The sequence below is a fragment of the Sparus aurata genome, chromosome 17, assembly GCF_900880675.1.
Source record: "Sparus aurata chromosome 17, fSpaAur1.1, whole genome shotgun sequence".
Lineage (NCBI taxonomy): Eukaryota > Metazoa > Chordata > Actinopteri > Spariformes > Sparidae > Sparus > Sparus aurata.
The window spans coordinates 18,413,195-18,428,412 of NC_044203.1; the positions used below are offsets into that span (position 1 = coordinate 18,413,195).

The 15,218-nt window shown below is 43.3% G+C and overlaps 1 protein-coding gene across 4 annotated transcripts in view; it reads right to left on the bottom strand.

The window, feature by feature from the left end:
- ptprub (protein tyrosine phosphatase receptor type Ub) overlaps positions 1-15,218 on the bottom strand; it is a 182,428-nt gene that overhangs the window by 40,778 nt on the left and 126,432 nt on the right. For 2 of the 4 annotated variants that reach the window (XM_030394024.1, XM_030394021.1), the window contains exons 10-17: positions 14,376-14,577; positions 12,542-12,644; positions 12,178-12,451; positions 7,050-7,086; positions 2,222-2,360; positions 1,209-1,232; positions 798-952; positions 52-239 (exon numbers count right to left, since the gene is read on the bottom strand). In XM_030394024.1, coding sequence (XP_030249884.1) covers positions 52-239; positions 798-952; positions 1,209-1,232; positions 2,222-2,360; positions 7,050-7,086; positions 12,178-12,451; positions 12,542-12,644; positions 14,376-14,577 — 1,122 coding nt within the window. The remainder of the gene's footprint in view (positions 1-51; positions 240-797; positions 953-1,208; positions 1,233-2,221; positions 2,361-7,049; positions 7,087-12,177; positions 12,452-12,541; positions 12,645-14,375; positions 14,578-15,218) is intronic. The other 2 variants (XM_030394026.1, XM_030394025.1) reach the window with 1 other exon arrangement.

Sequence of the window (15,218 nt, forward strand, 5' to 3'; positions counted from 1 at the left end):
GTCTTACGTTGTCAGAGAGTGTAAGAGAGGAGTGTAATAGGGCCCTCCCACCTCATATTCCTGTTTAAAGCCATAGCCCTCGGCAGTTTTCATCTGGTTAATGTGCTGGAGAAGGTCAGCCACTCGGACGGCAGGGTGGAGCTGCCCCGTGTGGTAGGGGGAGCCTTTGCGTCCACACTGGTGCCTCGGTGAGCCTCCCAGCAGGCTGCTGGCCTCGTTCACTGAGCTACGAGCGTCGCCTGCGCCAGACACAGACACAGACATATTTCAGCTGAAAAATTCATGCACGTGAGATGTTTTATAACATTTGTCTGTACTGCACATACAGTAAAGTGTGTGTTACAGGGGTGCCACTCACTACACACTACCAAGATTTGTATATCTTCACAATAGATATCATGTAGATGTGACAGCAGGTTTATCTCAACTGACTCATGACGCAGACAAAGATCTATAGAAGAGTTAACACATTTGTCTTTCCCCTCTCTGTGAGACTGACGATATCAGAAAGGAGATTAAGATGAAATGTCCTGAAAAAGAATCAGAAATCATTCAAAGTTTGTGAGATTCTTTGTGTACCGACTGCAGCCAGTAAATCACTGGAGGGTACCAGAGGATATTTTTCACACAGGGCGACATCTTTCTTTCAGAAATGGTTCAGACGTTTACAGAAGGAACGAGCGGCGGTCAACAAGATTACGAGTGAGGAACGATGTGAGCGAAGTTCAAAATTGTACTGTGTAGCGGTGGTAAGCTGCTAGGGCTGTGTACACTGCTGCTTTGAGCGCTTGTCTTACTGCGTGTGCCGCAGGTGTGTGCGTCCATGAAGGAAAGGGCCATTCTCTCATCCTCCTGTAGGGTGCTCTGGTCTGTGAAACTGCGCTCCATGGAGCCCATGTGGCTCTTCTCCTGTCGGTAGGTAATGGGCGTCTTATTCATGTTCACTGGTTTCCTATTCACGGATAAAGAGGGGGGAATGCAATACAGGAGAGATTGAGAGAGAGAGAGAGAGAGAGAGAAATAAAATGCTGTTTAGTGTGGAATAATATGCAGTGATAAAAAGAATGAAACAGTGAGAAAAGAGGTGTATACACGCACCAACTGCCTTATTGTTTTCCCCCAACAACTTGTGACTGACAGCCAGAGCACAAGCATGTATATGATGGGTCACAAAAAGGATGGAAAATCAAAGAGGTGGAGTCACTTACGGATAGTAAGAGTAGTAGTCCCTTCTGGCAAGAGTGCACGAGGAGGAGGAGGAAAAAAAAAATCCAGAGAAAGAAGAGATGTAAGATGAAAGCAATGTCAGCTGAGGGCAGAATGCATTGATTACAGTGAAAATGAGAGCCGTTCCTCTCATGAGCTTGGCAGTGCAGGCGGCCATATGACACATGCGAAATGCACCGCGCAGGTGCTGACAGACCAAACCAAAGGGAGGCAGAAAAAACCACACGTTTCCCCCTATTGAATATGTCTCAGTGTTACACTTCAAGGACCCGACCACAAGGTTTCCTGTCACAGCAAATTTGGCGATCAATTCTCTAAGAGCGAAACTTCATGGTGGCTTAGCAGAGGAACCCGGCACTAATGTGCAGAGAAGTGGTGACTTTTCAAAATCAACATTATTCAATATTAGGCTGGACGCTGTGTCAGCCATTTAATAATGATTGCCGGAGCAGTGAGTAACTTCCCATTTGGCGTAGCAGGCTCTTTAGATTTCAATAAATCTTATTTAAGTAAGGCAGGTTAGGCCTTATTTCAGAGTTGAACTATGGCTGCTGTTAAATAAATGCAGGGAAGGAGGATGCTGTACTGCAGACCTGTGGGATCATTGGCTAATAATCTCTAAAAGCACACCTTTTCCCTCCCAATTACCATTTCATTTAAGGGTCGGGCCTCTGCTTGGGGTGCGTAATTAAGTGGCTAATTGAATTGCATCCGCCTCTAATTAAATACTTCACACTCAGATAAGCTCTGCAGATGAGAGTTGTTAGGTTCCTCTGGTGCACCGTGACAGAATGGAAACAATGCAGCTCTGGCTGTTGGTCCGGCGTCTTCCCCAAACAAGCATGACCTTTCATGAAAGTTCAGCAAGTATAAAAAAAACTGATTACTGAACTGCTCCAAAACAAAACATAAAGGGAAAAACTGCGAGAGATGTGGTGCGATTGTGCACAATGAGGCATGTTTGGTGCTCAACGCTTTTCCAGCAGACGTTTACCCTTTCTTAATGATGATGATGACGGCACCCAGCAGAAGGATGAGGACCACCAGGCCTCCGGCACACACCCCGAGGATCAGACCCATCTCCTCCGAGTGCTGGGACACCTCCAGGGCCTTGCGGTGATCTTTGCAGGCCGCTAGAAGCGAGAGAGACAGAGGCAACATTGAACAGGCGCAATGCAAACAGGAAACATAAAGGAATGGGGTTGACAAGTGCCAAACTCTTCACAAGAAAGTGAGAGGCCGAGAGTGTGGAAAATAGAATATAAATTGGAAAATCCGCAGCTTTCAAGAACTCATCATTCACGCAAAACTTTCTTCCTCGCATGACAATACAGGCGAGGCGTCCACATTCCTTAATCTGAATACTCCGAGGAGAGCCACTGAATGACAACGGTCATCTTAATGCCAAGGCTACATTTCAATAACTGGTATTTTTAAGAGGTAGTATTCAATTAGTTGGCAAAAATGAAAAGAGACAGGCAAATAGAGAAGTGGTGGCCCGAGCAGGGTGAGCAGCCATTGTTTGTGTTGTCAAACCCAACAAATCTGCACATTTCATCATCTGCAGTCCTTGGAGACACATAATGACAACTTGTGCTGTGACAAACAAAAATAATTAAAGATTGGCTGTCACACAGATTTTGAACCAGATATTTAGGCTGGTAAAGATTCATACTTATGTTCACAGAAGAGGACTGAAGATGGGAATATATAAAGAAGTCAGAAAATTTCACAAGAAAGACCTCAACTTCCCAACAGAAATGGTCACAGCACAGACTTTACTGAAAGGACTTTGGGTATTACTATTGATCTGAACTTTACACTCCATTCACATATTTAAAACCTTGTTCCCAAGCTGAGACTTCAAACTGCAATATGTAAGAATTTGCCACCTGTGGGAGTAAATCTCCTGACAAATAGGGGGCAGCATATTTCCAGAAAGGCTCACTGCTGCTATCTGTATTCTGTTTATGACTGTAGCTACTGTTAGCTTGTTAGCTCTGTGAGCCCCAGAGTTGCTGTTTACACTGCGAGCAAAGAGAGAAAGAGGTTTTCAGTTAGTATGCTAACTTCTGTAGATTTCTCTGCAACAGGATACATAAACGTCACAACACAATGCTGCATAAAAACATAAAAATAACATAAAATAAAAATGTTATTTCTTCATGGTCTGTTAATAATTTTAGTGATTTTTTTTTTTTACATATAAAACTTTTAAACTATGTTTCCTTTTTCAGAAACAAATCCTGTTTTTTTTTTTTTTAAACAATTGATCTCTACCAAGTTTTAACATTATTTGATTACTGTGATCTCCTGACCAGTGCCTAAAGAGGTTGGAAACTGTCTATCATTGAGCTTTACGTTTTATTACTAGCTCTGGAAATCTTGTACACTACTGCAATCTGTACTGTGCGCTGGCCAACACTGTTTTTTTTTAAAAATATAAATCCCTCCTAGGGCTGGTTCCTTCTCATCTGTGTTCATACATGTGTACAAATCAAAATCAACATGGCCTGCGTTCTCACAATATTTTATACTGATGTTTTGTCCTCTGAGTTAAAAGAGGAAAAGGCAAAAACTCTTTTAAACCTTTGCCCTTCTTTTCTGGAATGATCAACAAAATGACCCGAAATTGTTGAGTCGAGTTACCACGGAAGAATTTAGGTCAGTTTCAAAAGAGCATGAGGATAGTATCATTGTAGAGCGTGTTTGTATTTAAAATCCAACATTTTTTAGGTTTTATGCATTTTTCTTTCTCTTGTGTTGTACTTGAGCTAAATTTTGTGTTTCACTCATTTGTAGAGTGCAGCAGTTGAATGTGTATGTCTGTCATCTGTTTACTGCTGTAACAATGTTATTCTACCCTCTTGGCGAGGTCACTCTTGATGAAGAGATCTTAATCTCAATTAGGCCTTTACCTTGTTTAATTAAATGTGAAAGAAATGTTAATCAGAAGAAAAAGATTTTTTTTTTCTCCCCTATACAAACCTTAAAAGGACAACACAATATATATATATATTTTTGTCTTTCACTGGCATATCTATGTGTTGCAGATATGCCAGTGAAAGACAGGACCCTCACTGTCTAAGAGCCATTCGTCATGCACAAGAGAAACTCACACCACAAAGTTCTTCAATACAGCGTTAATCATTGCAACAATAAACTGACACCTTGTGACATTGCAGTTGCACATTTGTATGCTCCAGTACATGCGCTAAACCTTTGAGGTGCATTTCTATTCAACACTGAATTAAATATTTCTTTCCAGTCACAAGTCATACACACAGCCCCACAGTATAATCTCAAGGTGCCCCGGTGTCTGTGAGCTACTGGAAAGGTCGTTATCATAATAGCAGGTTATTCGTTTCTCTGGCATAAAGCTTCATACTTATGTAAATGGAGCTGAGCAGCGGGCCTTCCTTTGTCTTGTTCTGGGGGCCCACTGATCTAGTTTTTTCTCGTGTGTGTCAGTGTGTCCTCCAGGCCTTGACAGCCCTGAAACTAGCCCTTCTGAGCCTATTGGAATGGCGCAACCTATCTGGAGAGCGGCAGAAAGTCAGAGCAGGCCCCGGGATAGAGCTCTATCTTGCAGCCTGCTGGGGAAGAATCAGATCTGGGGCAGGGGAAAATGAAAACAGAGCCATGTTCGAGCCCAACTAGCTGCAGCCGTGGGCACTTTTGGGGTGCTTTAGATCCCCCCAGCCCAAATAGAGATGAAAGTGGGGCAATACGATTGCGTTATTTTGCGAGATCTTTAATCAATGACGGCAGAGTCTGGCGTATCTGAATAGAGACAATTGAGGCCTTGGTTTGATATTGGAAAGGAACTGTTCTGCTCAGAATATGGCATTTTTGAAATGCTCCCTTTATGTAACAAACCGCTCGAACCGTGACATGTTCGGGTGCGTTGTTCAGTGTATAGACACTTTATTTGACAGGTTTACTTTACCTTGCAGTAGTTGTGGGTGAATGTTTAGTCAGGCCAAATCAAAGATTTTTTTTGTGTGTGTGTGGTTTCCACTCGCACACGTACACACACTACCATGTGTCTGCGAGACAAAGATGTCTGTGAGCTCCTGTAACTGAAAATAACACAAGATTTCAGCCGATCTCAGGTGCTCCATGCAGAAACAGCCGCAGACTTCAGCATGAGCTGTATGTTTTCCGCTGTGGGCTGATTTAAAATTACATGTGGACATAAAACACAGCGGATGCTTTACACCGGCTAAAAATGCAGATGAGGGGGTGAAAAATCAATTTCACTTTTCTGACATTTTGGACAGATAAGGAGGTTTTGCCACATTTAGCCTCGAAATATTCTATTAAGCCAAACACGAGCATGAAATAGATTTCCACATGACTCCATGCACCTGCCAGCTGCCCAATGGTGGAAATTGGCACTTAGAGGAGAAATGGAAGTCTATTGTTGTGTCGAGCCTGCCAGAGGATCCTTAATTAAACTGTCACCTGGAAGTTGAAATGTAATCTCCAGCTTTGTTATCCGAGCCAGAATCATTTGCCTCCACTTTGCTTGTGATGGGCTGCCTGATAATAACGGCTTAGGATGCGATGATGCACAGGCAGTGTTAATGGTAGAGGGATCGCGGAGATCACAAACAGCGACAAAAAAACCCTCTGACCTGTCGCACCTTGAAATTGGAAATCTCCCAGAAAATGTTTTTTTTCCCCGATCAATTCACCTTTCAGGATTTTTTTATGTTACATCATCCTGCACGCGGATGATGTAACGCTGGCAAGTCCTCAAATCATTACTTTCCATTGTGTATTTTTCTCCCCTTTTTCCCCTTGCCTTCTTGCTTATTTACTTTTTTAAAATCAAATTATTTTGACTATTGGAGCTCAATTGTGCATTTTTTCCCCCCCTATCTCTCTTTGCTCAGTATCAAAGTACAGAAGTGAGCACACTGCTGTCTGAAAGCATAATTAATCAATGCCCAACCAGGTGTCTGCACGGGGGCAGATGGAGTGAAACACTCAGCCTTGGCTTTCGGCTTTCTGCTTCAGGAGAATCTCATCTCTTTCCCGTTTTTGTCTCACAAAAAGAGGCCTTCACCCAAAAAAAAAAAAAAAAGAGAGAGCGAGAGAGAGACACCCCGCCAAGACAATTTACTTGCAAGGCTCTGCTTACTGTTGTGGTGCTATGATAACTATAAATACATGACTTTTATTCACCATGATCTGACAGTGCACTACGGCAGAAGGGCTCTCCTGCCATCAGGACTTAGAGTCAATTTCCCTGCCCTTTTCATGTCCCTTTGAATCCAAAAGATGAGGTGCAGAGGAGGAGAAGGAGGAGGAGGAGGAGGAGGAGGAGGGAGCAGGGCTTTCTCATACTGATAGGCCAAGGTATCTCCATCTGGAAGTTTTGATCTGGAGGACCCTTTTGGACTGCACCGAGGTCAAAGCTCTCAGATGTAGCCATCTACTGGGCTGCTGATCAGAACAAAGAGACTGCCTTTGATATAGTGTGTCCCAGCGCCTGCCCCCAAACAAACAGGATGAAAGCCTGACCTCTAATCCCTCCCCGCGTGCTGCCCCTTCCTCAGAGGGCCCACTGCTAAACAACCAGGACTGTCAGGCAACATTTGTCCAGATCCCCACCTTTGTGCTTGAGAGAAAGGTGAATAACTCAGTCTGAACTGTGTGCAATGTTACGAATCACGCTTCCTAATTTCTCATCTTGGAAAACAATTTGAAAGAAGACGATTATTTTTTTGCATAGCACTCAGACGAGAGGCAGGGGAAAAAATCAATTCAAGGTCACAGTGTTTGTGGGAGGAGAAGTGTTTATGTTGAATTACCTTTGCGGGCGATGCGGATGCAGTTTATTCTGGACTCCTGCGAGAAAAAGGAAAACACAGACACATCAGAGGGGAGGGCGCCGCTTTGAGTTTTGCATAAAAGCAAAGAAAGGATGACGTGACATAAACATGCATCACGTTGAAAATATGACCACGGCAGATAATAACACACTCTGCATGAACATTAATTTTTACTCCCCTACATGAGGAACACATGAGGTCACCATGGACCACATCTGGATCCACAGGCTGTCTCCCCTCTCTGCTGATTCAATTCAAATTATCAAACACAAGTGGGATGCACTACTTACTCTTCTCTAAAAAATAATCATAATTTAGTTTATGATGGGGACAGAGATAAACTGCAGGAAAAAAAAGGTTCAGTTAAGAGAACCTATTGATGGCACCAGATCTCATATCTGAGATCTGTGCAGAGGAGTTTGAGACGGAGATTCTTGCTGAAGGAGAAAAGATGAGAGTTGAAAGGGAGCGAGCATAATTAAGAGGAGGGTTTCAGACCAGTGCACCGCCATGAAAAGGAATTAATTTTATTCAAATTTGGGCTGATGACATCTCGGTGTTATGAAAAGGACCTTTTGTCAAACAGCACTAATGAGATCCAAGACTGTAATCCAATTCCATCCTGCCACCTCTTGGAGGAGATGCATTATCAAATTAAGATTTACAGATGCTAATTCAGGCATTATGGAACAATTATGCAAATGTGCCCGTTCGGAAATGAGCAAAAAGCGCTTTCTTCAAACCCCAGTTAAATTGCTTTCTTTAAAATTGAAAATCCATTTCAAGCTGACAGACACTTTAACAAGCTCTTAACCCAACGGTTTGATGTGAAAGTACAGACTGCAGACAAACATGTTGTCTGTCAGACAAACTGTCATTTCATTTCCCACAAACCGACCGCTCAGATTCACAGAATGACAGACTGTATGTTTAATGTTTGTGAGCGGTGGTTAACTCCTTCAGTTCTACCACATCTATCAGCCTCTCAGAACGTCTCAGTCAATTCAAATATGGATGTATTGCATATCGTCTTTTTCAGGATAACTAGGGCTTTTTGAAAATGTCGTGAATTGTTGCAATCAACGATGATGGATTATATAGAATTTTGGTTCATCTAGAGAACAATGTCACAAACATGCTTTATATCTTAGTTCTGATGTTCAACAGTAACATAACTAATCAGTGACATCTATTATGGTTTTTGGTAAAATTGACAACTACTACAACAGCATATCAGCTATTGAATAAAACAGTCAAGAAAGTAAAACAGGAACTACTTCTTAACAATTCACTAAATATCAGACTGTTCCTTGTTTGTTTCTCACTCGTTCCTTTGTAACTTCGTAACACAACTCTGTGACTGTTTCTAAAGGTGGTACTATGCACACATTAATACTGTGTTCACCTTGGTATCATACCGTGTTACCGCTCTGACATGCTAACTATGATAAGGCTAACATCCTAATGCTCAGGCCTAGCAGGTATAAGGTATGCCATGTTTACCATCTTACTAGCATGATAGCATTGGTAATCACTTGGGTAATCAATGTGTGCACGATATGATGCGCCAATCCATCCACTATAATAGACATTTCAGTCAGCAGGATTCATCCCCTGAGGACCATAAATGACTCTGACTCTGGTACTCTTAAGTATATTAGAATTAGAACTAGAATCGAATTAGAATTGTAATCGCGAAGGCCACTCGTTATCTATTCCTCTTAATCAATAATCTTTAGTCAAAAGTGCATCACTGGTTCATTTCTACTATATGTAGCTCTAGAAACGCTGACTGGTGACTTTTGAGCTTTTGAGGGACTGACTCAATTATCGCAAATATTTCACTTAGAAAAAAAAGATTCTTCTGAACCAGCCTCCTCAATGGAGACAGCAGCTGAATTCTCACTCTACATTTTATCATTACAAGCTGTGGCAAATTAAGATGGAGCGCATTTACATCTATTTATGTTGACGATTAAAAAAAAATAGACTGTTGTGACACATAGGAGCACATTCTGCAAGACGCACATCTGAATCACTGCGAGCCACATCAGCAGGAGGGTTATTTGGCAAGATTCAGATTGAGGGACACACATCACACGTCTGGCTGTGCCACTCTAGCCAGAGGGGCCGGTGGCTGGCAGCTATAAATACAAAAACACAAATGCCAGCACGCGACATGGGGCCCCCCCTGACACACAATGAAGCTTTAATAGTGTGTGTGTGTGTGTGTGTGGGGAAGAAGATGATGGGATGTTATGAAGGACTATACTGCGGCATGCGAGGCTGCAGTCTGCATCCGCGGTCTTTCAAGTACCTCTTTGGACGAATCAATCAAGACAATTAGAGAGGCTTGACAGCCACTCTGCAGATAATTAGCATGGGTAAATGCCAAATATTATGGGTCCCATATTGTTCAAACTATTCCCATTGCTGCACTGTTGTAGAGGATTAGGTGCAATGTTGTCCCTCCACAAAGACGCTCAAGACAAACAGAAACTCAAACAGACCCTGATTTAATGCGCTGTATAATTAAATGATAAAATAAGCAAGCTGACAATTCAGTTTGTATTTTAATAAGGTGTTCGGGGTGCAAATACCTTCAGTGACTGCAGAACATGAAAAACTAATCACCACCCTTACAAGCAGAAACTCTTATCAGCAGCTGTTTAATCCGAGTAAATATGTAACTGTTTTCTGATGTTTGGTTCTGAGGAGGGGGGAGATTGTTTCAATGCCAGCTACCCTTTCAGTTCAAGAGCAGGTACAGTTTTGTTCCTCTGCCACAATCAGTGTGCAGAAGGTAATTATGTTTCTCCCCTCCCCTTCTCTGTATACGATCCAAAAACTACTATAAATACATCCCACAGCACATACATATGCTGAATGCATTCATGCTTCTGTGCAAAATCAAATTGAAAATGCAAAAAATTGTGTTTTTTTGGAAGACATTTTGGTGACGGAGCGAGCACGGTGCGATAATGTAAAAAGGCCCGAAATGCATAATTGCACAGGGAGGATAAGCAGGGGAACGAAACACAAAGGAGAAACACATAATATGCACAAAACACACTTAGCAATCGCTGAACTCTTCCAGTCCGTGCAGGCTGCGCAAGCCAAAACCCCGACACCTGCTCTGAGGTTTTAATAGACTCTCTCATTAACATTTGGATGTGACTGCTGTCAAAACACTGTGTGGAGTGAAAAATAACTATGTACTCTTAATAATATCATTAACAGGCAGCAAAACAAAAAGAGGCCACGGGTATGATAATCTATTATTTGTTGCTCCGTTAGGGCTGAAATTGCTGTGATGTCGTCCTCCTTTATTTTATCTTACTTTGTGTAATGAGCACTTTTTCTGCTCGAGCCCCTCGTTGTAAGATCATGTTGTCATAGCCCTGCTGTGACATGTCTTCTCTGCCCTGCTGTTGACTGGTTATATGCCCGGAAATTAGCTGCCTCTCAACTGTGCCGAACCGCTTGAATCGAACTATATCACAAGGTTTCTTAGCTGACAACTTAATGAAAAGACTACTTGTGCTTAAACAGGAAACATCGCACCGGCAACAAAGACTTTACTTCGACAGAGGTCTGCTGTCTGAAACTTTGACACTAGAGTAAGTCGGCAATTATGGTTTCAGTTGTTTTGTGTGGTTTTTTTTTTTATTTAAACTTCCTGCCCTCCAAGCATATGTTGTTCCTTCAAGAGGAACTGTTTCAGCAGCCACACAGGACTGATACCCAGATTCCGACATTGACTGTGACTACTGTATTTCTAGGCAGCGGTGGCGGCAGTGTTTAAAAGGCCGGGGACAGTGCTGGCTGTGTGATTTGGCTCAACTCATTGTGGGTCATGGGCGCTGGCCCCCTGCCAGGCAAAACAAAACCTAATCCCATCCGCCGGTAAAGCCAGGCCTCCCCTTCCTAATCCCATGCTTAGTAGCCTGGTTGTGTGAAATGCTCACACTGCAGTCCCTCCGTGTATTTCTCCACTGGGCTGAAAAGAGATGCTACTGGTGGGGATTGAGCCACCCAGCTCTGTTCATGGGACTTTATTATACACACTGGGCCAATGCAAAGAGAGAAAAATAGAGTGACGCGATCACAAAATAAACCACTGACAGGACTCACAGCTTGTGTGTATTTATTCTCAGCTGATGATCAGAGAAGGCTACGTTGCCTACGGCAACGTCTCCCAGCATCATTGCGACAGTCTGTGAATATTAAAGCAGCAGCTTTCTACCTCTGATCATCCGCACCTGTGCCCAATTATCCTTAAGTAATTGCCTCACCCAGGAAGCAGCCTTTCCTGTAATGGAATTTGGAAAGGTAATGTGGCGTCCTCTGGGTCCGATGGGTAGACTGGAGGGCTTCGTGCGGCCCGATGAAATGGATGGGAACACGATGGCGCGGGAACAACGCAAGCGCTTCAAAGCTAACAAGGTCTACAACCGAGATTCACAAGCGGGTTTGTTATGTGGGCCCGAACGCAGGGGATGAAAACGCTTTAAGCCTGGTTTTGTGTTACCTTGGTCTCCACTCACCGGCTATTTTGAAAGATACTCAGCTGAATAGAGACACGGAGAATGAGAGGAGTAGATAAGGACGATAATGAAAGGAATAGTGAATGAGGGACACGAGGTAACAGGACAAAAAGAAAAAGGACTAGGAGAGAATGGGAACGGCTCTGAAAGTACAAGACAAATGAAGTGAAGTACGCTGTTGACTCTGAGTAATTCCAGCTAATCACAGCTTTGCTAGCTGTAAGTAATGCATGCAAGTAATTCCCAGTTTCAGACATGCTTTGTTTGCAAAGAATCAAAGCGCCCGGGTATAAACATACATCATTTCCAAGTAGTTACACTGCCAGCTCAATATGTTTTCATCCAAAAAGCCCTTTCACAGCAGCAAATACTCTTTCAAGGGTTGTGAGCTCAGACAATGCCAACTGTCCCACAGCGTCAACCGCAGCATTAGTAAATACAGATCCTCATTAACACCACTCACCACCGGCTCAGAATTATTCTCAACACTTATGTCTAGAGCTAGTCCATGAAGCGTTGCCAGACCTGCTGCACCACTGGTGGGTTTTATAGCCACTCACCCCTCTGAAGTTGCTCATTGCCTGGAAGTAGACAAGGTAGCTTTTGCGTGGGTCCAAAGGGCTGTTCCAGTAGCCATTGTAAGTGTGATTGTCACCCACAGTGAAGGGACTGGCCTCGGGAAGGCTGCTCGGTGGCAGCTCGGCCGTGTAGTAGTGCGGCGTGCCTCGGGCCTGCGCCTCGCCGTGAGACATGGGCAGCGGGAAACACTCCTGCAGCCCCAGCTCCCTCTTCACTTTCTTTCCTGTCTCCTCTTCAACCACCACCTGGTATGTACTGGACACAAGGTGGATGCGCACATTTAATGAGCTGTGTTTTGCATTAAAAAAAAGATGTATTTATATAGAGTTGAGATGATCTCCTCACCTGACAGGTGCCCCTCTGCCTTGGGCGGGGCGCAGCAGGACAGTAATGGTGCTCTCTGTCTCGCTGAGGGGGGACGGCATGTCTCCGTAATCGAACGTGGGAGCTGAGGACGGACAGAAACAAACACGTGTGTATGTCAGAAATAGTCTTCCAATCCAGACAGCTAGCTGCACTACTGCCAGCTTCAGTTGGCAGCAGTTAGCAATTACTTACACTTACATGCTTCAGTTGGACAGGTGGTCAATTCTTATATACCTGCACCTTTAAAATAAGATTTTGCAGGAAATGTCTCCAGTTTTCATCTTTGACTAACCCTAATCCTTTGTCAACATACAACTTCCAAAATCAGACAAATGACAAATATCTTGATATCATAATAAAGAAAACCAAGAACTTACAATAAAACTGATACAAATGTAACTAAAACTGAACATTCAAACAAAAAAAACTATCTGAACCTAAGCTGCATTGAAAACAAAACAAAAAATACAAAACTACAATAACTGTTTGAATTTCTAGTTGTCTTGGATACAAGTCCAATTAAAAGTCATGCGACTGAGGCTAAATTGAATGGGTTTTTCATCTGTAAGGATTTGGCTCGAGTCGTGCTCCTCCCTGGAGATGTGCCGGCACATTTCTCTTAAATATTAGTTGTCAATTAGCGAGGGGGAAGGAGAGCAAACTATTCATGAGGAATCAATGATTATCATATTAAAAAGGCGGTTCGCTATTACCGCGGCAGAAAAGAGCTGACATCATTAAGGAGAACTGATTGCGCATTTGTTGACATTAAGGGTCTGCTGCGGTTTGTTGAACTAAAAGAGGGTTTGACGCCTGCTGCCAGACGGACTCTGTTTGACGGATGATTGTGTATAAGTAGCGGCGGTGCGCACGTTTGAATGTGTGCGTGCCGATGAGGAAATGTGTGCTGCTGGATTCTCGGCGGTGGGTATTGCTTGAAGATGCTGACAGTAGTAGCTGTTGAAGGTGTTCAGTGTTTGCTGGCTGTCAGTGCAGATTTGAGAGACGCTCAGTGTAAGTGAAAGTTCTGCACCGTGGGCCAGTGGAGGATGTTGAGGATGATCCACAAAGACTTTTGGACTCCGTCTGTGGTCTGGCTCTGTGCCAACGTTCCTCCTGACATGCAGCCAGTAAGCAGTGATTGTGCACTAAATCTATAATTAAACAAACTTGGCCCCTCTGTAAAGAGATCGGGGCAGAAGGAGTGAGTAAATGTATGAGTATGGCAGGGTGGGAGTGGCTGTGTTGTGCACTCCTAAGAGGTGTAATCCCATCCCTTAACAAGCACAAATGCATCATTAAAAGGAAATAGGAAACACAGAGGCTGGATTTCTATCACCAGTAATAAGCTCTGAGACTCTCCGAGGTGACATTCTGGTTTCAAGAATGCGCTGCATCTTTCTTTATACACAACACACACACAGCAGTGTCCCCTCTGTGGTGTTCCTCCACTTCCTACCAGTTAATTTATGTCTCGAAGACCGGGAGATGACAGTGTGTCACTGGTTTGGGGAGGCAACGGGAAATAGCTCTTACACTGTGGGAGCAGTAGTTTTGCCTCTGCGAGAGAAGAAAGATGGTGAGGTCAAAAGAGAGAAAAACCCTGATCCTAATTATAGCACGCAGTGGGTGAAGTCTGGCGTTGTACCTGCACGCTGCATCAGTGATAGGCAGCAGCAGCACAGAGAGCAGCTTTGACATGGAGACGCTGCCTGTCTCCATTTCTATTTCACAATTTTTTCAAGGTAGCTTTCACACTCCCTCGCAAAAGCATGGATACCCCGCCAAGCCAGTCAGTCAGCGGTGATTATACCTGAAATGTTAGTGGTGATTTCAGTGAGGGCAGTCTGGCCAAAGCCCTTGGCTGTTCGGGCTCGAACGGAGATTAGGTAAGTGGTTCCAGGGTGGAGGTTGGAGAACATGTGGTAAGTCTCGTTCTTCAGCTTGGACACGGTTCTTCGAGGCCCCGGTACGTTGATGCCAGGATCAGACGACTCAATGCTCTGGTAACTGATCTGTTGACAAACAACAAGACAGTCTCAAAGTTCAGGCTGTTGATTCATTGAAAATAGAACTATTCTGAAGATCTGTTAATAGTTTACGACATCTTTTGAGTAAAAGGTTCAAACACATGCTGGTTCCAGTTTCGTCATTTAAAGGTGCAATATGTAAAAGAAAATGTGTACTGATTAAGTTTAAGTTTAAACATTAAAAAAAAATGTGTTATCAAAGAGGAGCAATAACCGTTTTGACATTATGTTAAAGATGTCCATGTGTTGTGAAGCTAGCATGCTAACCAACTAGGCCCAGAACATCCTGTCTTACAATACCACTGCGACTAACGGCAGCCACAGTTAGCATCAGTTATTGGTTACTCTGATAATGTATTGTTCGATTAGAGGGGGACAGTTCTTACATATTGCACCTTTAATGAAGAGCTTTTGGGTTTGGGGCTTTTTTAAACTTTTTTGACGTACCAGCGACAAAACAATCAATTAATCATGACGAGCAGCATAATCAATGATGAAGATACTCGCTAGTTGCAGCTCTACTCAGGTTAATATCACACAAAACAGCCACCTCCGTTCTGATTTCATGCCTCATGATTGTCGCCGCCAACAAATTCCTAATTCATTTCAAGTTTCATGCTGATTAA